This window comes from Pleurodeles waltl, chromosome 12 (genome assembly GCF_031143425.1).
Source record: "Pleurodeles waltl isolate 20211129_DDA chromosome 12, aPleWal1.hap1.20221129, whole genome shotgun sequence".
NCBI lineage: Eukaryota > Metazoa > Chordata > Amphibia > Caudata > Salamandridae > Pleurodeles > Pleurodeles waltl.
Window position 1 is genome coordinate 625,622,868 of NC_090451.1, and position 26,252 is coordinate 625,649,119.

The 26,252-nt window shown below is 46.1% G+C and overlaps 1 protein-coding gene across 4 annotated transcripts in view; it reads left to right on the forward strand.

The window, feature by feature from the left end:
- PAQR6 (progestin and adipoQ receptor family member 6) overlaps positions 1-26,252 on the forward strand; it is a 233,022-nt gene that overhangs the window by 196,201 nt on the left and 10,569 nt on the right. For all 4 annotated transcript variants that reach the window (XM_069218005.1, XM_069218002.1, XM_069218003.1 and 1 more), the window contains one exon: positions 8,404-8,548. In XM_069218005.1, the coding sequence (XP_069074106.1) occupies positions 8,404-8,548 (145 nt within the window). The remainder of the gene's footprint in view (positions 1-8,403; positions 8,549-26,252) is intronic.

The following is a 26,252-nucleotide window of genomic DNA, read 5'->3' on the forward strand; positions in this document are numbered from 1 at the left end:
ATTTTGAACTGTTACCTCAAACAGGAGAAGTTCAAAATGCTGACCCTAGCTCAGGTGCTTCTGGCGCTGGACTAGGAGGACTGGATGTTTTCTATCAACTTGCAGGATGTGTATTTTCACATCCCCATTCTGAAGTCGCACAGGAAGTATCCCCTGTTCATGGTAGGGTCGCAGCATTACCAGTTTGTGGTCCTTCCTTTTGGTCATACTTCTGCTCCTCAAGTCTTCACAAAGGTGATGGCAATGGTTGAAGCACATCTCAGAAAGAGGGGAATATTGGTATTCCCTTACGTCGACGATTGGCTGCTTAAAGCCAAGAGTCCAGAGTTGGTGCTGCACCATTTGCAGGTGACGACCCAGTTGTTGTTCAACCTGGGCTTTTTGTTGAACGTGCCCAAATCTCACCTGGACCTTCTCAGCGTCTCCTGTTGATGGGGGCAGTACTGGAAACAACTTTGAATCATGCCTTCCCTCCTCCTCAGAGGATTTGGGACAATCAGGCTATGATTCCAATATTTCAGAATGGAGCGTTTGTTCCAGTCCTAAAGGTCCTACACCTGCTCGGTCTGTTTGCATCCTACATTCTGCTGGTGACTCATGCACGCTGGCACATGAGGGCTCGCCAGTGGTGTCTCTGCAAGCAGTGGTTTCAACACAATGGAGATCTCAAGGAGTCTATAACCGTCTCCAGAGACACTGCAGCAGATCTTCGAGAGTGGAGTGTGGACAGCAACCTATCGCAAGGGGGGCGTTTTTTCTTCTACCTCCGGTTACCACAGTCATAATGAATGCTTCCACTCTAGGGTGGGGCGCGCATCTGGGGGATCTGGAGATCAAAGGTTTTTTTTCTCCAGTGGAACAGATGTTTCACATCAATCTGTTGGAGTTCCGGGTGATATGTCTGGCTCTCAAGGCCTTCCTCCATTCTGTTCGTGGTCAGTCGGTTTAAGTCTTGACAGACAACACTACCGCAATGCGCTACATCAACAAACAGGGAGGAGTAGGTTTGTATCTCATCTGCGGAGAGGCACTACAACTCTGGTCCTGGGCTCAGGACCATCAGATTTGCATAGTAGCAAACCATTTGGGCAGAGTTCTCAACATACGTGCAGACAGTCTCAGCTGTTTTTTTTCAGCTGACCACGATTGGCGTCTCCATCTGGAGGTGGTTCTTAACGTTTTCCAGTTATGGGGGATGCCTCAGATTGACCTGTTTGCCACTCCCATAGAAAATGCACTGCCCATTGTTCTACAGCCTCCAGTATCAGATTCAGGGAGCATTGGGGGATGCGTTTAAGTTGAGGTGGGACAACCGGCTACTTTATGCGTTTCTGCCATACCCTTGATTCCCCTGGTTCTGAGGAAAAGTTGCCAAGACCGTGCCAAATCATATTAATATGCCTGGATAGGCTGCAAAGGGTGTGGTACACAGACCTCCTTCACCTCTTGCTGTGCCCTCCGCGCCATCTCCCTCATAGGGCAGACTCCCTCTCGCAGTTGCAGGGGCAGGTTCTATAACCACACCTCCAGAGCCTGCACCTACATGCCTGGAGATTGAACAGGACAATCTGAATTCTTTTTATCTCCCCCCCAGAAGTGGTGGATGTTATATTATCGGCCAGGCGACCCTCTTTGGCGCAGCAAGGTTGCGCCATTGCGACAGTGAAAGGTTATCTGTCTGCACTGCCGGAATTTATTTGTTTACCTGACTAACCGTCTTTAACCCCTTAAGAAACCTTAGAACTATAGGGTTAAAGACGGTTAGTCAGGTAAACAAATAAATTCCGGCAGTGCAGACAGATAACCTTTCACTGTCGCAATGGCGCAACCTTGCTGCGCCAAAGAGGGTCGCCACTCCGTTTCTAATGCCTCAGTGGGATTTAAATTAAGTTTTAACATACCTGATGGGTACACCATTTGAACCATTGCATAGTTGCCCATTGAGGTTCCGTACTTTTAAGACCGTTTTCCTCATAACGATCATGTTGGCTAGGCGTGTTAGTGAGCTTCAAGCTCTAAGTGTGAAACCCCCTTTAACCACTTTCCATGCTAACCAGAAGGTTTTGAGGACCAGGGCGGCTTTCCTGCCAAAGGTGGTGACTCCTTTCCATTTAGGGCAGTCCATCACCCTTCCATCTTTTTACCCTCCTCCCTATCCCTCTAAGGATGAGGAAAGGATGCATCGTCTCGATCCAAAGAGAGTGCTGAGCTTTTATGTGGACAGGATGAGAGAGTTCAGGACGGATGATCAGCTCTTCATTTGCTACATAGGCGAGATGAAGGCCAAAGCAGTCACAAAATAACACTATCAAGGTGGGTCATTCTTGCATTGAAGTATGTTATTCACTGGCAAAGAAGGATCCTCCAGAGGGCATTAGAGCTCATTCGACCAGAGTTAAGTCTGATACTTCTGCTTTGGCTAAAGGTGTACCTTTTGTTGACATTTGCAAGGCAGCAATTTGGGCTTCCCTCCACACTTTCGCAAAACATTACTGCTTGGACTCCAGTGAGGAGGAATGGCCATTTTGCCCGTTCTGTGCTGCAGGATTTCTTGGTATAACCAGACAGGCACCCACCTCTGAACGCGGGACTGCTTTGGGATTCTATTCAAAAGGTGAGGAATCCACAGGTAGATGTATCCATCAGAAGAACAAGTTATTTACCTTCGGTAACTCTTTTTCTGGTGGCTACAATAACTCCCTGTGGATTCCTCACAGTCCCACCTACCTTCCCATTGCCTGTCTGGTTATGTCAAGAATGAAATCGTTTGTATATATGTATTTCTGGAAAAATCTGCATTTAGAATGTATGTTTATATATATATATACACATCCCTATATAAACATACATTCTGAATATAGATTTTTATATATATATATAAATTCTTGTGTTGAGTTTGTACATGTTGTGCTTGTGATGTTGGTGTTCACCCGTTTGCCTCGAAGGCACGGTAAAAAAGTGGGTGAAACGGACGTCAGCATGCCGGCGAGGACTTCGTCTGACATCATTGGAGCCATAAGGAGTTGCGTGCGCAGCCGTTCGATTGTGATGTCCTCGTCGACTTGGAGAGCTAGAAAGAAAAAGATTTCCATTGAATGCTGGCACATTGGGGAGTATTCAGAAGGTGAGGAATCCACAGTTAGATATTGTATCCACCAGAAAAAGAGTTATCAAAAGGTAAGTAACTTGTTCGTCAGGTTTACTGAAGCAGATTGCCTAGATTACACAACAGACCTGGAATGGCTGCTGGTGGGAACATGGAGGCAGTAAATTTCTTTCAAGCTAGGGAAGATGTGCTCTAATTTTTTTGGATGATGATTTGTCATCCCGCTGCAGGAATGATGGGTTTCATTATGCCAGTAAGGGATTCTGGCAGGTCAGTGAGTAGTGTTTTACCGCTGTCGATATATGATAATATGAGTTCCCAGGTTATCAAGTAGAAGTTAATAAAAGTTTGTAAGTGCTTGATTTTATTTGGTACTGTAAATAGAACCAAGTGGTTGTGCTTTCTTCCTGATGTGGTCCTTGATGGACAAATGAGAGTAAATAAGAAAGCCTAGGGATTTCATGGAGGATGAATTATGGGGGAGTGGGGGGCAGAAGCCATGTAAGGGCCTCTTCTTCGGTGATCACAAATTGTTCTTTGTTTTGTTAGTTTCGGCTAAAGTAGACATCATGTTTAAGTTAATTCCGAGGCAAGGTCTGAGCATAAAGCAGTTGTCACCCAACAATACTTTAACGTATATCAGGCACTGTGCCATTTTGGCTGCATAGTATGCAAAGTGGCCCATATGTACGTCTCAGGACTAAGCATATATGTCTCTGTAACCTCATAGGAGACATGAAGTTATGGAGACGTCAGGGATTTTATATTTGTAAATGGTTTCGGCTAATGATTGATCCGGTGAGCCTATTTAAGAGTGACAGTTATGTCTTCACGTGAATGGAAAGTTTGAAGTAAGACTTGATGGTCGATCGTGCCAAAGCCATAGAGAGGTCAAGAGCACCAAGAGACTTGGACCAGCTGAGGCAGTGATTTATGTAATGTTGTGCTCCCTGTTACCTTATGAGTATTAATAGAGTACACGATTCTCCTGGTAGGGTATCTTGGTGCTGAAAGACAGAACAGCCTTGGGTGAGTAAGGGCCTGGCCTAGGTGAAGAGCTATGTCTTCAGTTTCTTTCAGAATTTAGGAACTGAGATGGCTACCTGGATAGTGGCAGTCGTTGTATGACAGCATGTGTAAAAGCCAGATTGGTAGTCTATAAGTTCATAAGATCTGCCAAAAACATTTAAGAACTTGCGGCAAAAATCATTTGGTGGAGCTGGAGAAAGACTACTCTTAGAATGCTCTCAAGTGACCGCCGAGTCATCTTCGGTGAAACTTAGACACTTTTGCCCTGCAAGAATTTTGTGGTAGAGTCCTCCATCAGCATCTACAGATACAGCCAATTTAGATTGTGCTGAAACTGGGTTCTGTCCCTCGACAGCCCAGTGGTCACTTCTTTTGATGTAGCTAACCTCCACCTGCTTCAAAATAGTTTGTATCCGCAAGGAAAGTAAATTGTATTCCAGTATCACTGGAGGAAGCTAATACCACACAGGCTGGTGTTTCCAGGTCTTTATGAACATGATAGAGTAATGACCCTGACACAGTTCCCAGGTTATCAACTAGAAGTTGATAACCTAATCAAAGGGTATGTGCTGGTGGCCCAAGAGGTCTCTACAGCCTCCCTTTATGAATTACACCGCACACAAACCAGTGACAGTAGCACAATGATCAGGACTGCTCACAACGCATGGCCTTTATTTCACACTGCTCATAAACCCTTATGTTTTTATGATTTGGGTTGACAACACAGCTGTCACCAGACAATTATGTGAGAACCACCAGGTCTGACTGGAAAGTGTAGCTGTCTCTAGTCATTTATGTGAGAACTACCAGGAGAGGGACCTTGGCTTCGCCCACATGTTTGGAGCCAGTTTCACATGTTTTGATTGGTCAGAAGTTGTGTGCTTCCACAAAAAAGTTCTTGCCCTCCAAAGCTCTGATAATTTTGTTTATTCATCCAGCTGTCTGAGCTTGAACTTTAAGGGCCACACACATGCCATTGTAATGTGATTAAGGTGTCTTAGATAACTTGATCATGTATGCTGCTTTTCTCTGATGGTAGTACAAATACGAGACTGCAATCATTAATGTACATGGATTTTTAGGTCTGGCCTCACAGTGCATTCATAAGTCCGAACTATTGGCATTGCAAGTGCTTGTAAGGAATATAATCTGCCAATTCCTCTCATTTTAACCCTCTGTCAGGAATCATTATTTTATCCAGTAACTAGCTGTGCAGATATAACTATCTTTTCAAGATCCAACTTAAGATTCTTTTCGTCCAGGCTTCCATGGTGAAGGACTTTTGTGGTAAATGGTTTAACATTTCCCAAATCCATGCAGATTCTAAATCCTTTGTAAATCTACTGGATATTGTGGTCCCATTATTTGTGAGGCACTACCTTTTGCTCTTCTCGTTCGTGTGCTTGCATTAATGCGTAATTGTGAAAAATGGTGGTCGATATTATGGCATTTATTTAGTGCCCATTAACATATTGTTTAATACTTTTTCCATTTAAGGCGATCTGTTCATTGAGCTTTCCTACATGTTTTTTATCGGAAGATGTGTACTTTAGCATCCTTATGCCTGTCCTTTCAAACATTGACTCTGTAGTTATTCACATATACCGTGATGCGAAAACGAATGCACACCCTCGTAGGATTCTGTGGTTTTATATATTTACAGAGATCCGACCTAGGACCTACCAAACCCTAGCCATAGATAAATGTAAACTCAATTCACCCAAATTTTAATTTGTCATAATTCATTAACCAATTTCAGGAACCATATGTGAAAAATAAAGTTTACCCCTTAATTCAGTAATGCTTGCAACCCCCATCAGAAGAAATAACGGTAAGTACATTTCCTGTGACAGTTTATCTGTTTCATCGCCTGGGAGGAGTTCTGGCCCACTCTTCAGATTTATGTACCTACAGTTCCATACTAAGAACTACATACAAAAGAACAGAGATTGTAATAACTGCAAATTAACTTGTCCACAATGGTTTAGCAAGGGATACATAGGTTGTCATGCAGGCAAGACAACTCCCTTACCACAGTTTGGTCTAATTGGGGTCAAAAGATCCGGAATACCCATGGGCTTTGGTGCCCACTTCACCCTCCTGTTTATTAGTAGCTAAGCCCCTGTTTATGCTGCTCAAGCATGCAATTTATTTACATCTGCATGTTTCCCTCTGGTACCGCCATGCGAGTATTCATCCCACTATAGCAAAAAGGTGCAGACCAATCTAAAAGGGACAAGCCATCCTGCACACCTCTATGCCTCCACTTGCTGGCACAGGATGCGTTTGTTATAACCTCTTAGACTGCTTAGTCAATCTTGCTGATGTGATCTTGACCTGCCATCGTGCCTCAGTTCTCCCAACTTGCTTGCCGTAGGGCTTCCATTGTAGTAACAAGACTTCGGATTTTGGGTGGCAGCACTACAGAGCAGCGGGGACGGAGTCTTATCCCACACCGTGTGACAGCTGTCGGCCTAACTCTTCCAGCTAGCTAGCAGCACCTCACCAGTACCAGAGGTAAAAGTGATTTGTGGCAGCTTATCACATGACACTCCGATTCCTCGGGGAAGTTGCAGTAGAGCAGATCGTAACCTTTTGTCTCAGTTATACAAGTCTCATATATGCAGAGACAAACAGAAGCATAATCTTAGTTCAGTAGGGTTTATTTTTGCAACTGCTTTCTATGTAAAAAGGCATGAATTGCGAGTATGAGGATAATGAAACACAACACTAGTACAACAGTGACCAGGAAAGTGAAACACAGGAAGAGCCCCACCTTTTTGTCACCATAGTGTATCTAATATCCAGACCTACACTACTAAGTTTCTACATGAGCGCAAATAGCAGTGGTAGCCCTAATCCACCCTTCTAGTCCCGGGAAGGATGCCCAATCCCCATACCTGTGTTAGAGGCAACAAAGAGGTCTATTAGTCTGCTGGGAGTCCCCCCATGTAGACAAAGAAGAAGCTTGAGGTCTCAGCAGAAACTGCGACGACATGCAGCATGAGATGGCAAGCTGGCTGGAATTACCCCATCTAAGTTGGTGGGTGGAGCATGTTGTTTTATAATTAAACACCTTGTTGTTCTGAGCACCTCCCTGAAGGGACAACACATAGTATTCTGTGGAGGGTAGACATTGTACTCCTTGGACCGGCAGTACCCGGTAAACTATAATGTACCGCCTTGGAGTGAGCGCAGGATGAAATGTCGTGCAGAGAAATTAATAAAAATTCTGTGTGGAAGGGCAACTGACATAAAATATTATAACATTGCCACTAAAATGAAGCCTTGCTAAAATAATAAGAGGAATAAAATGGCAAGTGACTAGTTGAGAGGGTACAGACTAGAAATGTGCTTACATAATTGCTAAAATAACCTGACAACATCCCTTCCATTCATTCTGAAGCAATAGGAAATACAGCATGCATAAGGAAGAACGTTGACATTTTAGGACTAGGGAATAGGCCTCCTTCTCTGATGCTGAGGTGCCAGTGTTAGTCCAGTGGCATGAGCCTGAGGATGAGGACTGTTGGCGGGAGTAGGCTGGCAAGTACCTGTACAAGCTGTAAAAATGTCTGTCTCTCTCTCTCTCTCTCTCTCTCTCCAAGTTAGCTTTGGTCGGTATTGTTCTTGGTATTAGTCACTCATAAATGGGGTATATTTCTTTGGGTTATTGGCTTCAAGTTGTGCACGTTTTGTTGTATATTTCTCACCAAAAGGACATGTTTCCAAATTAGGAATATTTCATAGGCATTAAGGCAGATACTTTTTCTCACAGAACTGCATTATACTAAATTAATATTACTTACATGGTTTTGTGAGGCCATGCACCAACTACATTTATAATTAGCTCTTTTCACAACTTGTGGGTTGTTGTTTGTGCCTGCAAATGTGGTTCTCGGGGAGACTTGACACAGTATATTGGTGTTCCTGGGGTCCATATTCACCCTCAGGGAGGTCAAAGACGCCTTTACCTTTAGAGGAAGAACACTCAGGTGAAAATGTAATGTATTTTAGAAGTCACCAAACAGTTCTTTGGAGCTCTGATAGGTAATTAGTGGGGAGGCAAGATGGGTTTTGCCTGCACCCTGACAAATGAGAATTTCTTTTTTATACTGCTTTTTCGCTAGGGCGTGTGGCTTGGCAGATAGAATCAACTCCCATTGGTTTGCAATTCCTTTCTTAGCAGTTCCTATTTCTGGGTATCTTGTAAAATGTGCATTTTTTTATTTCTTTGCTGATGGATTTGCTATTTTCTTTTCTTCTAGATCCTACTCTGCTTTGGAGAGGACTGCAACTCAAACATGGCGATTTCATCTTACATCTATCACTTGTTCTGTGCACTGCTCACTGTCTTCCTGTTTGCTTCTCATTTCCCAGAGCGACTGGCCCCAGGACGCTTCGATTACTTTGGTAATAACAGGCATAACATTTCAAGTTAATGTAGAACGTTAAATCCCAGTGGTTGCATGAAATCTTATTCCACAATAGAAGTTCCTTCATTATAGATTATAGTGGAACCAGCTGTGAGCTTTGACATAAAATGACTTGGCGCAGAAAACATTAGTTCATTGGAGTCTTTCTCCTGCTGCAAACATTTGTGGGTAGCCGTAGTTGAATCCCACAATGTGAACTCAGCATTAAAACCTTTGCAGGTTGAGAAAATGAAGACGGTTAAGGCAGGTAGCAGAAATAACTTTTATTCAGACTGCTCAGAATAGGCAGAATCCTCAGTAGCAAGTGTTATGTAAAAATAGGTTTTATCACGTGTGGCTTTAGATACACATGCTCCACATACTCATGCTATTTAGTGTAAGAAAAAAAAGTTATTTTTCTTTGAGGAAGTTTAAAGTCACAAGACTCCTTCTGACTCGACTATCAGCCCACAATGCACCAGGGCAACGTCTCCACCTCCTATTGTGTTTTTCGCTGCCATCGGGTTCAGATGTTTTAGTACCAGCTTGAGGACCAACATGGTTTTTAGTGAGGACTTTAGGAGCCAGTCATTGAGGCTTCTATCACAACAACGGGATAACTTCACAGGACACCAGCCACCTTTGGTGCCGGCCTTTGAAACTTCAACTACAGTGATGGACAATCTTTGCTGGATAGTGATACTAGGACTCCACTCCATGCAGGCTTGTTGCAGCTTCCTCAAAGAAGCAGGTCTTTTAAATAATGACTATTGTGTGGGGATGTTATGGAAAGGAGAGATTTCCAATTTTAGCTTAAATGTAATGCAAACTTTCCTAATCAAGTCAGCATTACATATTCAACCTTTGTTTGCCCCCCAATCACAATGCAGCAATCTAATCGGCGTGTAAAGCATTCTGGTGCAATAATACCATTCCACATCTACACAAATGCCATTGGGCATACCACAAAATGCAGAAACAAGCGGCTTAAAACACTGAACTTGTTCAGACCCGAGGAGACATTTGGCATTGAGGGAAAAAAGCCTGGGCCTACCAGTATACAGCTGATGCAGAGACAGCAAAGCCATAGGAGTTGTCCTCCAGTGAGTCTGAGGCTGAAGTAGAGGAGCTCCACAGCCATAGCACAGGTCCCGGTGTATGGCCCTTGGGAGGTATATCGAGTTAAACTTCTCCCTGAAGACAACCACAAGAGCTGGTTGTGGAAGGAAAGGTGATATCAAATGCATACATTACGTGTGCGTTGCATTCTGCTCATGCTGTCTCGAGAGATTAATACCAGAATCCCGTTAAAGTGCAACGCTTGGCTTATAGTCTCAGGTTTTAGAACCGAGGTGGAGCAATATGTCATCAGTGTTCTGTTTGATGGGAGCATTTGTTCTGCTCTCACATCTACACAATGCTAGAAAATATTTTTAAAAACACAGGTCGACGAGGTCAGGGGTGCAATGCAGACTTCCAAGACCTAGATCTGCTATCCAGAAATAGCAGGGGAGAGGAGGTTCCAAGTCACCCACACCCACTCATAGGCAAGGATAGTACCAGTAGCAGTCCTTTCCGGGCACACACAGACCCAAGTCCTTCTGCAGGGGTTGATACTGTGACAACAGGCGATACAAAGCTAGAGATGACGCTAACGAGGGCGCCTCTGCTTCTAAACTGTGATTCGCTATTTGTTCCTCTGGTTCCGACAACAAGTGTCAGTGGAAGGTTACGGTTCTTCCTTTTAGAATGGGAGATGATAGCCTCCGGTACATAGTTGTTTTCAGTGGTTCAGATGTGGTACTACCTAGAGTTTCACATCACACCATCAAACTATTACCGCACCGCATATACTCACCTATGAACATCAGCGACTGCTACAGAAAGATGGACAGATCCTCCTAGGCAAAGGAGACATCGAGCAGGTGCCCCCTCAATTAATCTACTCTCAGTAGTTCTTAATAGACAAAAATATAGGGGTATTTATGGCTTATTCTAGATCTCAAGCCACCCAACTGGTACATTCATCAAGCACTTTCACATGACCACCCTGGAAGATGTCATCCTGTTGCTCCTCATGGGGGACTGCATGGCTGACCTCATCCTCAAGGATGCCTTTAACTACAGCCCCATTCATCCTGCACATCTCCGCTGCCTGTGCCTTGTGGTAAGTAGCCAATACTTCCAGTTCAAAGTACTGCCTTTCAGGTTCACTGCATCCATGAAGGTGTTTACCACATGTCTACCAGTGGTAGTTGTGCCCCTGCATGGAAATGTCATTCATGTCTTTCCTTACCTACATGATTGGCTCATCAAGGGCAGCAGCAAGGAGTAATTTCTGATGGATACAACTACCTGTGGATTCCTCACCTGATGAATACTCCCATGGCGCCAGCATTTGACGGAAATCTTCTTACTAGTCTCTGCACGTCGACGAGGACGTCACTCTAGCCCACGCGACGCCGTCTGACGTCATACAGGCAATAAGAAGTCCTCGCCGACGTGCCGATGACAGTTCCCTTTTTTCCGTGCATTCGAAACGGTTATCTTCGAGGGAGTTACTGTTACCTTCGTGGTTACAGTGTATTGTCTGCTGCGTAGTCTTCTCTGCGGTAACAATGTCTCAGAGGAAGTCGGGTTTCAAGCCCTGTCGAGAGTGTGGGGGCAAGATGTCAGTTACAGATCCTCACTCCGACTGTCTATGGTGTTTGAGCTCCGACCACGACGTCTCGACTTGCGATTCATGTCAACACATGAATCCGAAGGCCCTCAAAGAGCGCGAGGCCAAGTTATTCATGGCAAAGTCAAAGAAGAAGGAGAAACATCATAAGAAGTCTTCTTCGCCAAGGTCTCACCGGCGTCATCGAGACTCCCGGCGCCGTAGAGACTCACGACGTCACTCCAGCAAGGAGTCTCATTCGAGGTCACCTTCGGCTCGGCGTCGGAGGACTTGGGAGGTCAGCCCCACGGTCACGCCGCATCCATCGACGCCGTTGCCCTCTCCGGCGTCACCGACTTCACCTGGTCAGGCGTCAGTGATTGAGGTGGTGCAGCCTCTTGTGTTTTCTCCGGCGTCGCAGACGTCGAGGCCGGCGTCGGGGTCGCCTTCGATCCAGGCACCCCAGTATCCGGCTTTTCCCACTCCTGGAGCCGATAGTACCGCGTTTCTTAATGCGATGTATACCATCTTTCAGCAGATGGCTCCAGGAGCTGCTCCGGCTGGTCCTTCGGGGCCCTTGGCCTTTTCGTTGGGTGATCCTGCGCCTCTTCGGCCGGCACCCTTTATGCCCTTTCTCCCTTTTGGGAATGTGGGCTCGGCGCCGGTGCCGGCGTCGGTGGCCGCTCCGGTGGCTTCGGATGTTTCGGCCCCGGAGGTTGCCCCTCCGTCGAAGTCAGGATTTTGCCCTGTGACTCCGGTTGGTCCATCGGCTCCAAGACCTCGTCCTCCGGCTCCTGCCTCGGCGCCGAAGCTGCCTGTGGCGCCGGACGCGGCGTCAGATGCTTCTGGAGATCGGCGCCGTTCTTCGACGTCGGCGGAGGCCATGTCGACTCCGCGTATCGAGGAGAGACTTCATTCGAGGAGGCGTGCTCTCCGTCTTTTAGAAGAGCAAGAGTACCAGCGAGTCCTAGAGGAGGGAGAGATTGAGGACTCTGGAGACGGACTGCATGGTCTGGATACAGCCAGTGGGCTGGACACTTCCCCTGAGTGGGACCTTTCATCTCCAGGGGAATATACGGAGGAGGCTGCTTCCTTTCATGCTGTGGTGAGGAAGGCAGCGAGCTTTTTGGACCTGCCTTTGCCGGTGGCAGAGGCAAAGCAGAATTTGCTGACAGAGGTATTGCATCCGGCCTCTGCTGCAGCTGAGCCTCTCTTGCCATTTAATGAGGCTTTGCTGGATCCGGTGTTGGAGGTGTGGAAGAAGCCAGTGTCTTCCTCGGCCGTTCATAGGGCTGTGGCCAGGAGGTATCGAGCTGCACCATCTGACCCTGGCTTTCTCTCTAGACACCCTACGCCGGAGAGCTTGGTGGTGCAAGCCTCCTGTTCCTCAAAGTCAGCGCCTGGTTCCTTCCCGACGGTGCCTGGAGACAGAGACTCCAAGAAACTGGATGCGCAGTCCAAGAAAATATTTTCGTCATGCAGTTTGGCGTTGAAGGCCACCAACGCCACGTGCATTCTGGGGAGGTACATCCATGCGCTGATGGATGATATTTCGTCTTCATTCACGGAGCTTCCCCAGGGTCTTTTGGATGTGGTCTCGGACGCCCAGGCTGCCGCGACCCAGATTATCCAGTCTGGGCTGGACACGACCGACTCGGTGGCCAGGGCGATGGGCACGGCTGTGGTGGCAAGAAGACAGGCCTGGCTCCGAAACTCAGGGTTCTCTGCGGATGTGCAGTCGACCCTGCTGGACCTCCCGTTTGATGGGGACAGACTGTTTGGAGCCAAGGCAGATTCGGCCTTGGAACGATTTAAGGAGAGCAGAGCCACAGCCAAATCGTTAGGACTGCAAGCTCCTTCTTCCTCTGCCTCTTCTAGAATTTTCAGGAGGTTTCGGGGATTTGGGCGTGGCTCTTATTCCTCTTCCTTTCGGGGGAGGTTCCAGCAACCCGCCTCTTCCCTCCCCTATAGGTCATTTAGAGGGAGGGGGAGGGGTGGGGTCCGTACCAGAGGAGCCTCTCAACAGCACTCTGCCTCTTCCTCGTCCTCTGGAGGGGTGCAGCAGGGGAAGCAGCCTTAGGCTTCCACCGTTTCCCACTCACTCCTCTCCTGTAGGGGGAAGATTACAGCGTTTTCTCCACAAGTGGAGGTCTATCACAACGGACACTTGGGTTCTCGGCATTGTGGGAAAAGGCTACGCCCTTCCCTTTCGGGAGTTCCCGCCCCTCATCCCGCCCCGCCCATCTTATTGTTCAGAAGAACACCTCCTGTTGCTAGAACAGGAGGTTCAAGTCCTCCTTTCAAAGGGCGCGGTAGAGTTGGTCCCAGAGCAGGAAAAGGGTCGAGGTTGTTACTCAAGATACTTCCTGATTCCCAAAAAGGATGGTCAGTTGAGACCAATCCTGGATCTGAGGATCTTGAATTGGTTCCTCAAACAGGAAAAGTTCAAGATGCTGACCCTAGCACAGGTGCTTTTGGCGTTGAACAAGGAAGATTGGATGGTGTCTGTCGACTTGCAGGATGCTTACTTTCATATCCCGATACTCAAGTCGCACAGGAAGTATCTCCGGTTTGTGGTAGGGTCGCAGCACTATCAGTTTGCGGTCCTCCCGTTTGGTCTTACTTCAGCACCTCGAGTCTTCACAAAGGTGATGTCAGTGGTTGCGGCGGAGCTCAGAAGGAAGGGGATAGCAGTATTCCCTTACTTGGACGACTGGTTGATCAAAGCCAAGTCCCCGGAGCTTGTGTCGCATCATCTGCAGTCAACAACCCAGTTGTTGTTCGACCTGGGCTTTTCGGTGAACGTGCCCAAATCTCACCTGGAGCCCTCTCAGCGCCTCCTGTTCATAGGGGCAGTACTGGATACAACATTGAGTCGAGCCTTTCCTCCGCCTCAGCGGATTCAAGATATTCAGGAATTGGTTCCAATGTTTCGAAATGGAGCGGTAGTTCCAGTCCTCAAGGTCCTTCGTCTGCTCGGTCTGTTCGCCTCCTGCATTCTGTTGGTCACGCATGCTCGCTGGCACATGAGGGCTCTTCAGTGGTGCCTCCGAAGGCAGTGGTCTCAACACAAGGGAGATTTAGAAGGTACTGTCAAGATCTCCAGAGATGCTGCTGTGGAATTGAAGTGGTGGATTGCGGGCAACAATCTTTCACAGGGGAAGCCGTTCGCGCAGTCGCCACCAGTGGCCACGGTAATAACGGATGCCTCCACCCTAGGATGGGGAGCTCATCTGGGGGATCTGGAGATCAAAGGGCTTTGGTCTCCAGAGGAACAGGTGTTTCATATCAATCTGTTGGAGTTACGGGCTGTACGTTTGGCTCTCAAGGCCTTCCTCCCATCCCTTCGTGGTCAGTCGGTACAGGTCCTGACGGACAATACTACCACGATGTGGTACATAAACAAACAGGGAGGAGTAGGGTCGTACCTTCTCTGCAGAGAAGCTCTTCGGCTATGGTCCTGGGCAAAGGACCATCAGATTTGCTTGGTGGCAAATCATCTGGCCGGGGTCTTGAATGTACGTGCGGACAGTCTCAGTCGCCAATTCTCGGCAGACCACGAGTGGCGTCTCCATCCAGATCAAGTCTGTTTAATCTTCCAGATGTGGGGGTTTCCTCGGATAGATCTGTTTGCCACTCGGGAGAACGCGCATTGCCCGTTATTCTGCAGCCTCCAGTATCCGATGCAGGGAGCGTTGGGGGACGCGTTTCAGATAACCTGGTGCGACCAGTTGCTTTACGCGTTTCCCCCCATACCCTTGATTCCTCGAGTGTTGAGGAAAATTCGCCAAGACCGGGCCCAAGTCATCTTAATAGCTCCGGATTGGCCAAGGAGGGTATGGTACTCCGACCTTCTCCAACTCTCACTGTGCCCTCCGCTCCGTCTCCCTCTCAGGGCAGACCTCCTCTCGCAGTCGCAGGGGCAGGTTTTACACCCCAACCTCCAGAGTCTGCACCTACATGCTTGGAGATTGAACGGGGCAACCTGAGTTCCTTCTCTCTCCCGCCTGATGTAGTGGATGTTATCTTAGCGGCCAGGCGACACTCCACTAAATCTATCTACGCTAATAGGTGGTCTAAATTTGTTATGTGGTGTGGAGAGAGACAGATTGATCCCTTACATGCTCATCTGTCACATGTTTTGTCTTTTGCACTGTCTCTAGCGCAGAAAGGTTGTGCAGTAGCTACCATTAAGGGTTATTTGTCGGCCTTGTCAGCCTTCATTTGTCTTCCAGACCAACCATCGTTATTTAAATCCCCTATTGTTCTCAGATTCTTGAAAGGTCTTCTGAATCAATATCCTCCAAAACCATTCGTTATGCCTCAATGGGATTTGTCCTTGGTCCTGACTTTCCTTATGGGGTCCCCTTTTGAGCCTATGCATTCTTGCCCCTTAAGGTATTTGGTTATTAAAACAGTATTCCTGGTAGCTATAACATCTGCAAGGAGAGTGAGTGAGTTGCAGGCCTTATCGGTTAAACCCCCTTATATAACGTTTTATGGGGATAAGGTGGTGTTGAGGACCAAGGCTGCTTTCCTTCCGAAGGTTGTTTCACCCTTCCATTTGGCTCAGACAATCACTTTGTCCACGTTTTATCCTCCGCCTCATCCTTCAAAGGAGGAAGAAAGACTACATCGCCTGGACCCAAAAAGGGCGTTGAGCTTCTATATCGACAGAATGAAGGATATCAGGCTGGAGGATCAGCTGTTTGTCGGATACGTGGGCAAGAGGAGAGGAAAGGCAGTCCACAAGAGAACACTCTCCAGGTGGGTTGTTCTTTGCATTAAAATCTGTTACTCTTTGGCAAAGAAGGATCCGCCTGAGGGCATTAGAGCTCACTCCACCAGAGCTAAGTCGGCCTCTTCGGCCTTGGCCAGGGGTGTTCCTGTGGTTGACATCTGCAAGGCCGCAACTTGGTCGTCCCTTCACACTTTTGTGAAACATTACTGTTTGGACTCTGAGGTCAGAAGGGACGGTCATTTTGCACGGTCAGTGCTGCAGGATTTCTTGGTTTGACCATTTAGGCACCCACCGCCGGGCGTGGTACTGCTTTGGGACTCTATTCATCAGGTGAGGAATCCACAGGTAGTTGTATCCATCAGAAGAACGAGTTACTTACCTTCGGTAACGACTTTTCTGGTGGATACATTAGCTACCTGTGGATTCCTCACGGTCCCACCCGCCTCCCCGTTGCCTTTTTGGTCTCTCCAAGCAATCCTTGAGTGTGCTCCTTTTGGTCTTCAAAGTTGCAATACATTTTGCATGTATGATATTTGTATATATGTGTATATGTATATATAAATCTATATATATATTGGGTATATACATGATTCGTATGTATAAATATATTTATTTGTTTAAAAAAAAAAAAAAAAAAGGTTATATTAAATCTACAGCTATTTTATTGCAATGTTGTGTGATTTACAATATTAAGAGATGTTGCTTTGCTCTTTCATTGCATTGGGTTATTATTATTATTCTCATGCACGTAAAAAATGTTGGTACTGTCATCGGCACGTCGGCGAGGACTTCTTATTGCCTGTATGACGTCAGACGGCGTCGCGTGGGCTAGAGTGACGTCCTCGTCGACGTGCAGAGACTAGTAAGAAGATTTCCGTCAAATGCTGGCGCCATGGGAGTATTCATCAGGTGAGGAATCCACAGGTAGCTAATGTATCCACCAGAAAAGTCGTTACCGAAGGTAAGTAACTCGTTCGTCAAGCACATAGCTAGGCGGCAGTGTGATTGTTGCACCCTAGGCGTCACCATCAATGCCAAAAAGTCCCACCTCTAGCCATACCATATTCAGTCATTTCTAGGGTCTGTTCTCAATGTTTTCATATGGAAAGCCTACCCAAGCCAAGAAAGGGTCATGATATTCCAAAAGCTGCTTCTTTTTTTCCCCAGACAGGACATCCTCTTAGGTAAGGTAAGGACAATAATGTGACCCATGCAAAAAAGTCTTGTGAGTCAATGCTCACAAGCTGAGGGTCACTGGGAAGAACTAGGGTTGATATAGCCCAGGAGTCCCTGCAACCTCCTCTGGTGGAGCAACAGTTTGTTGCTGGGCATGCCTTTTCTCTACTCATTTCCATAGGCAGCATTTACTACAGATACCTCCCTCCGGGAGAGAGAGCACATCTCACCCCCAATGACAGTACATGATATCTCAAAACCCCAACGACAGAGGCACCATCTGAACTACCTGGAGCTCATGGCAATCAGTCTGGTACCAGGACCTTTTTCAGGAAAAAAAGTCCTCATAAATCCATACAGTAAAGCAGTGATCTACTACATCCAAACACAACCAGTATTTACTCACCCCTTTTGTCAGCACTGACACAGGAGATCCCGCCATTAGGCTAATCGAACCATGTTTAGCTACTATTTGAGTATCTGCCGTGGGTGACAGTGACTTTGCGGACCTGCTATGCAGAACTCATCAAGAAGTCTGTGAATGGAAGATGAACCTCTAAGTGTTGCAAAAGTACTTTTACCAGTGGGGCTGTACTACCATTAATTTGTTTCCATCACACAAGACTCAAGATGTGTCTCGAAACGCACACTCTCAGCAGTGGCGGCTGCTACAAATCTCAGGGGGAGGGGACACTGGGGGCACTAAACGAATAATTTAAAAATAAAACGTAACCGTTCCGATGCCGTCGCTACCTGCTCTCCTGGTATCGCAGCAGTCCCAGGGACACCAGCACAGGTTCCCCTTGCAGTCCTGGTGCTCTCTCATGCTGTGCCTAGCATGAGAGCAGTGTCAGGATTGGTCTGAGCAGCTTGGTCTGTAACCCAGACAGTGCACTGGAGTCTATGCGGTTTCTCCAACCCGGCTGTGCAACACAGCCGGGTTGGAAAACCTAAGTACACATATCAGTTTGGCCAGCTGTCTTAGGCGAACCAAACTGACGTGCTTCTAGTGCACTCCACTCCTCTTCCCACCTCCCTTGGCCCAGACCCACGCCTCCCAGCACACGCTGGCTGAGCCAGCAGCTGAAAAATAAAACAATAGTAAAATATCGTTTTATTTTTCAGCTGCTAGCTCAGCCAGTGGGGCGACGCTCCTTTGCCATTGGGAAGGACTCGCCCCTGACCTTCAGTACATGGCCAATGAAGTAGGGATGAAATGGTCAGGGATATTTTGCTCAATTTTTTCCACAACCTCCCCTGACCGCATTTTCTGAGGAAAATGAGGCACGTGCCAATGACCTTCACTATAGTGGCACCAACTTTGGTAAGGCAAGCTTGGTATTCAATCCTACTTGAGATGACCCTGCATATCCATGAAAAATTACAATTGAGGTCGTATCTCTTGACTTGGTATAAGGGTCCCCTCAGTCATCCTACCTCGAGGAATTAACTCTAGTAATCTAAGGCCTGAGAGTTTAGAATCTGATTTTTGGAACTCCCGGAGTGTATGCAGTCCCGTGAGAGGCATGGAAACCCACCACGCAGGATTGCTACTCTGCTGAGTGAGAAAGATTTGTTCATTATTGCACTGATAAAAATAGAGCTTCTCAAAACCTCTATTAATGATATTATTTGTTTTTCACTACTTTTACAGAATGTGTGTTTGGCATACATTTTCATTCGTCTAGACTTGGCAAAAGTGGCAGGCTACGTGCAGAACAGGGAACATTTTTCTCTTAAAATACTGGTCATCGATGCGTCATGGTGGGCCTTAAAAGGGTGATTATTCCAAAGACTCCACCAGCGCAAACTTCCAATCTCTATGTAGTTCTCAAGAGAAACTGTCCTGGAACGTAGCTTTTCTGGTTCCTACCACGTCTTAGTAGAATTAGTAATTTGCTAGCTTTAACTATAGAGGAACCATTATTTAAGTTCGTGGGGATAGATCTGTTTTGAGGACAAACCCAAAATTCATACAGAATGATGATTTCCCCTTTTCATGTTAAACAGTTTGTCCAGTTGCCCATCTTCTTTCCACACCTATGCACTGTGGCAGAAAGAGCACTAATAACCTAGATCTTACAAAGATACATATGTTTTATCAAGAAGGTACTTGTGCCTTGTTTTCAAGTCCACTTGCAAGGCAAAATCGTTGTCGCTTTTGCCAATCTTCACTTTGGAAATTCAGGGCCAGATTTATCAAACTTCGCACAGCAAGACATCTTGGGAGAGCAGGAATGTGCCATATCTATCAAGATATGGCTCATTTCTGTCCTTTGCCTGTGCTGGATCATAATTAGCAGTCTAGAGCCAATGCAGGCATCCTTGCGCCATGGAGCAGGGGTGCCTGTGTTACAGGCTGAACCGTTTTTGTGCAAGAAGGGACACCTTCCAGCACAAAAACAATCCTGAGAGGCATTTTCCTAATAAACATATTTCTCCTTGTTGCACCTCCCCTGGGAAGGCGTTAGAATTTGACACATTACCAGGTCCAGCACTAATGCTTAATCTGGGAATGCGCCAGAGTATATATATATATATGCCCATGTAACACCTTCCTGGGACAGAGTAACGTAAGTAGCAATTTGCGCTGCCTAGCGTTACTCCAGATTTATCAAGCCATGCAGGGCCATACAAGCTGGTCTTGCATTACTTGATAAATCTCACTTAGTTTTTGTGTTGCCTTTGCGCCCCCCTTGCATGGCACAAGGGCGACATAAAACCTTAATAAAGCCAGCCCCCAATTTCAAAGGCAGGTATTGCTAGGTGGATAGTTAAGTGCATACAGGCATGTTTTACTTAAGCTATGCGAATGTTACCCATGTCATCTAGAACATACTCCATTCGGAAAAGGCAGCTAGCCTGACCTTTCTGTGTAATATTCCTTTACTAGAAATTTGTAAAGCTGCTACTTAGTCAACATCACACACATTCACTAAACACTACTAAGTAAATATTCAGACCCATCAGCAGGATTTAATTTGACAGTGTTAAAGGCTTTGTTCCAAACAATTACATCATCTGCTCGCTAGTCACTCTTTACAGGAGGAAATGCTTTTCATGTATGCAGAGCATATGTATCTACAGTCACACATGTATGAACAGAAAATGTTATGTACCCTGTAAACATCTGTTCGTAGTGCTGTAGATTTACATGTACCCATCTTCCATCCCAGAAGCAAGCTATAATCTCAGTGTATTATACTTCTAAACTTAACATGCAGAGTAAACCAATCTTAGGAAGAATCTTTTGCCTGGTGCATTGTGTCCTGAGGGTGGAGTCTCGAAGAGCTTTGTGGCTCGAAATGTCTTTGAAGATAAACAACTTGAAAACGTCCATGCCCGAGACCAAGGCCCACATTTATACTTTTTTAGCACTGCATTTGGGCCACTTTTTGATGCAAAAGTGGCAGTAAAAAAGTATAAATACGGGCCTAAATGTCAGAATTATGCAGAGCATGTGTATGTTCGGTGGCATGTGTAGCTGCAGATACACATGCTGTGCACAGTCCGCCGTCTGGTGTTGGGCTCGGAGTGTTACAAGTTGTTTTTCTTCGAAGAAATCTTTTCGAGTCACGAGACCGAGGGACTCCTCCCACTTCGGTTCCATTGCGCATGGGCGTCGACTCCATCTTAGATTGTTTTTTTTCCGCCATCGGGTTCGGACGTGTTCCTTTTCGCTCCGTGTTCGGGTCGGAAAGTTAGTCAGAATCTCGGAAAAATTTGTCGGTATTGTTTAGTTCGGTATCGGGTTAGTTAGAACAAATCGACACCGAATCTTGAAGAGCTCCGGTAGCCCTTCGGGGTAATTTCGATCCCCCGTCGGGGCCTGGTCGGCCCGACCGCGTGCAACTTCAAGACTGATGGAACGGACCCCGTTCCGATTCTGTCCTAAATGCCATAATAAATATCCTTATACGGATCAACATTTGGTCTGTAACTTGTGCCTGTCCCCCCAGCACAAGGAGGATACGTGCGAAGCCTGTCGCGCGTTTCGGTCGAGGAAAACGCTCAGAGACCGAAGAGCCAGGAGATTGCAGATGGCGTCCACGCCGACAGGACAACAACGGTTCGAGGAGGAAGAAGAAGAAACTTTCTCCATCCACGAGTCGGATTCCGAAGAACTCGACACCGAAGAAACGTCAACCGTGAGTAAGACGTCGAAACAAAAAGCTCACGAAAAGACTGACAAAGCCCAGGGGACGCCACCGCCAACAGGCCATGGCTTAACCCGAAAAGTAGGTGACCGTCCATCGGCACCGAAAAAGGGCAGGCTGGTGCCGAAGTCATCCGACTCCGGTCGAGATACAGGCACGCAGCACTCTCGGGCCCGAGAGAGTGGCGCAGAAAACATTCGGCACCGAGATTGGTCGGCACCAAGAGGGCACGACGCAGAAAAGAAAAAAGATTTTGTCGGAGCCGAAAAAATCAGTAGAAAAGGTTTCGGTGCCGAAACATCCGGCATCCGAACCGAGAATCAGTTCCTACTCAGAGGAACAAGGACTGTCCTCTCAAATGAAAAAACACAGATTTGAAGAGGAATTACAAACAATAGAGCCGGATCACACGCAAAAGCGGCTCTTTATTCAAAAAGATACTGGGAGGATCAGCACTCTTCCCCCAATCAAAATCAAAAGGAAACTTGCCTTCCAACAAGGAGACAAGCAACCACAAGCAAAGGTGGTGAAGAAAGTAACTCCACCACCTTCTCCACCACCATCAACTCATGCATCACCGGCGCAAACTCCACCATTAACATACTCGCCAGCTCATACCACAATGAGCCAGGATGATCCAGATGCATGGGACCTCTACGACGCCCCAGTATCAGACAATAGCCCAGAGTCGTACCCAACTAAACCGTCACCACCTGAGGACAGTACATCATATGCACAGGTGGTCGCTAGGGCAGCCGAATTCCATAATGTATCACTACATTCGGAGCCTATTGAGGATGACTTCCTCTTTAACACCCTGTCCTCCACCCATAGCCATTATCAAAGCCTTCCCATGCTCCCAGGAATGCTAAGGCACTCGAAACAAATATTTCAGGAGCCAGTTAAAGGCAGAGCTATAACTCCAAGGGTGGAGAAAAAATATAAGGCACCACCCACAGACCCTATATTTATTACAACACAACTGACACCGGACTCAGTAGTTGTGGGGGCAGCTCGTAAGAGAGCCAACTCGCATACATCAGGCTACGCACCACCTCTGGACAAGGAGAGCCGCAAATTTGATGCAGCGGGAAAAAGGGTTGCAGCACAAGCAGCAAATCAGTGGCGTATCGCCAACTCGCAAGCACTCTTGGCGAGATACGACAGGGCTCATTGGGATGAAATGCAACATCTCATCGAACACCTACCCAAAGAGCTCCAAAAAAGAGCGCAACAGGTGGTGGAAGAGGGACAAAGTATCTCGAACAATCAGATACGATCTTCCATGGATGCAGCGGATACAGCTGCACGGACAATAAACACTGCAGTCACAATAAGGAGGCACGCATGGCTGCGCACATCTGGGTTCAAACCTGAAATACAACAGGCTGTGCTCAATATGCCGTTTAATGAACAGCAATTGTTTGGGCCGGAGGTGGACACTGCCATTGAAAAACTAAAAAAGGACACCCATACAGCCAAAGCCATGGGCGCACTGTACTCCCCGCAGAGCAGAGGCACATTTCGGAAAACACCTTTTAGGGGAGGGTTTCGAGGTCAACCCACAGAAACCAACACCTCACAAACAAGACCACCTACCTACCAGGGACAATATCAAAGGGGAGGTTTTCGGGGACAATACAGAGGAGGCCAATTCCCAAGAAATCAGGGAAAATTTCAAGGTCCCAAAGCCCCTCAAAATAAACAGTGACTCACAAGTCACACAACCCCTTCACACAACACCAGTGGGGGGAAGACTAAGCCAGTTCTACAAATCTTGGGAGGAAATAACAACAGACACTTGGGTCTTAGCAATTATCCAGCATGGTTATTGCATAGAATTTCTCCAATTCCCTCCAAACGTCCCACCGAAAACACACAATATGTCAAAACAGCATATAGATCTTCTAGGACTAGAAGTTCAAGCATTACTGCAAAAGGACGCAATAGAATTAGTACCAAGTCTACAGAAAAACACAGGAGTTTACTCACTGTACTTTCTAATACCAAAAAAGGAAAAAACTCTGAGACCAATACTAGATCTCAGAACACTAAATACCTACATCAAATCAGACCACTTTCACATGGTCACATTACAAGACGTAATCCCACTGCTCAAACAGCAAGACTACATGACAACATTAGACCTAAAAGATGCGTATTTCCATATACCGATACATCCTTCACACAGGAAATACCTAAGGTTCGTATTCAAAGGAATACATTACCAATTCAAAGTGTTGCCATTCGGAATAACAACCGCGCCAAGAGTCTTTACAAAATGCCTAGCAGTAGTAGCTGCACATATCAGAAGGCAGCAAATACACGTGTTCCCTTACTTAGACGACTGGTTAATCAAAACCAACACGCTAACAAAGTGTTCATATCACACAAAGTATGTCATACAGACCCTTCACAAGCTAGGTTTCTCCATCAACTATGCAAAGTCACACCTTTTGCCGTGCCAAACACAGCAATACTTAGGAGCGACAATCAACACAACAGAAGGGATAGCCACTCCAAGTCCACAAAGGGTTCAAACATTTCACAAGGTAATACAGGCCATGTATCCAACACAAAAGATACAAGCAAAAATGGTATTAAAACTTCTAGGCATGATGTCTTCATGCATAGCCATTGTCCCAAACGCAAGGTTACACATGCGGCCCTTACAACAGTGCCTAGCATCACAATGGTCACATGCACAGGGTCAACTTCTAGATGTGGTGTTGATAGACCGCCAAACATACATCTCACTTCTATGGTGGAACAGTACAAATTTAAACAAAGGGCGGCCTTTCCAAGACCCAGTGCCACAATACGTCATAACAACCGATGCTTCCATGACAGGGTGGGGAGCACACCTCAATCAACACAGCATCCAAGGACAATGGGACATACATCAAAGGCAGTTTCACATAAATCACCTAGAACTGTTAGCAGTATTTCTAGGGCTAAAAGCATTTCAGCCCATGATAACCCACAAATACATTCTTGTCAAAACAGACAACATGACAACAATGTATTATTTAAACAAACAGGGGGGGACACACTCAACACAGTTGTGTCTCCTAACACAAAAAATATGGCATTGGGCGATTCACAACCACATTCGCCTAATAGCACAATTTATTCCAGGGATCCAAAACCAGCTAGCAGACAATCTCTCTCGAGATCACCAACAAATCCACGAATGGGAAATTCACCCCCAAATACTGAACACTTACTTTCAAATTTGGGGAACACCCCAAATAGACCTATTTGCAACAGAAGAAAACTCAAAATGCCAAAACTTCGCATCCAGGTACCCACACCAGCGATCCCAAGGCAATGCTCCATGGATGAACTGGTCAGGGATATTTGCGTACGCTTTTCCCCCTCTCCCTCTCCTTCCATATCTAGTAAACAGATTGAGTCAAAACAAACTCAAACTCATACTAATAGCACCAACATGGGCAAGACAACCTTGGTACACAACACTACTAGACCTTTCAGTAGTGCCTCATGTCAAGCTACCCAACAGACCAGATCTGTTAACACAACACAAACAACAGATCAGACATCCAAACCCAGCATCGCTGAATCTAGCAATTTGGCTCCTGAAATCCTAGAATTCGGACACTTAAACCTCACACAGGAATGTATGGAGGTCATAAAACAAGCAAGAAGACCTTCCACTAGACCCTGCTATGCAAATAAATGGAAAAGATTTGTTTGTTACTGCCATAACAATCAAATTTAACCATTACACGCATCTCCAAAAGATGTAGTAGGATATTTACTACATTTGCAAAAATCAAATCTAGCTTTTTCTTCCATAAAGATACATCTCACCGAAATATCTGCTTACCTGCAAATTACTCACTCAACTTCACTATTCAGAATACCAGTCATTAAAGCGTTTATGGAAGGCCTAAAGAGAATTATACCACCAAGGACACCACCTGTTCCTTCATGGAACCTCAACATTGTCTTAACAAGACTCATGGGTCCACCTTTCGAGCCCATGCATTCTTGTAAAATGCAATACTTAACGTGGAAAGTTGCATTTCTCATTGCCATCACATCTCTAAGAAGAGTGAGTGAGATTCAGGCATTTACCATACAAGAACCATTTATTCAAATACATAAAAATAAAATAGTTCTAAGAACAAATCCAAAATTCTTACCAAAGGTTGTCTCACCGTTCCACTTAAATCAAACAGTAGAATTACCAGTGTTCTTCCCACAGCCAGATTCCGTAGCTGAAAGAGCACTACATACATTAGACATCAAAAGAGCACTAATGTACTACATTGACAGAACAAAACTGATTAGAAAGACAAAACAACTATTTATTGCCTTTCAAAAACCTCATACAGGAAATCCTATTTCAAAACAAGGCATTGCTAGATGGATAGTTAGGTGCATTCAAACCTGCAATCTTAAAGCAAAGAGAGAGCTGCCTATTACACCAAAGGCACACTCAACCAGAAAGAAAGGTGCTACTATGGCCTTTCTAGGAAATATTCCAATGAACGAAATATGTAAGGCAGCAACATGGTCTACGCCTCATACATTTACTAAGCACTACTGTGTAGATGTGTTATCTGCACAACAAGCCACAGTAGGTCAAGCTGTACTAAGAACTTTATTTCAAACTACTTCAACTCCTACAGGCTGAACCACCGCTTTTGGGGAGATAACTGCTTACTAGTCTATGCACAGCATGTGTATCTGCTGCTACACATGCCACCGAACGGAAAATGTCACTTACCCAGTGTACATCTGTTCGTGGCATTAGTCGCTGCAGATTCACATGCGCCCACCCGCCTCCCCGGGAGCCTGTAGCCGTTTAGAAGTAGATCTTCAACATGTGTACATTTGTAAATATATTACTTTAACCTTCATTTTGTACATACATATTCATTCCATTGCATGGGCACTATTACTAGCATACACAACTCCTACCTCACCCTCTGCGGGGAAA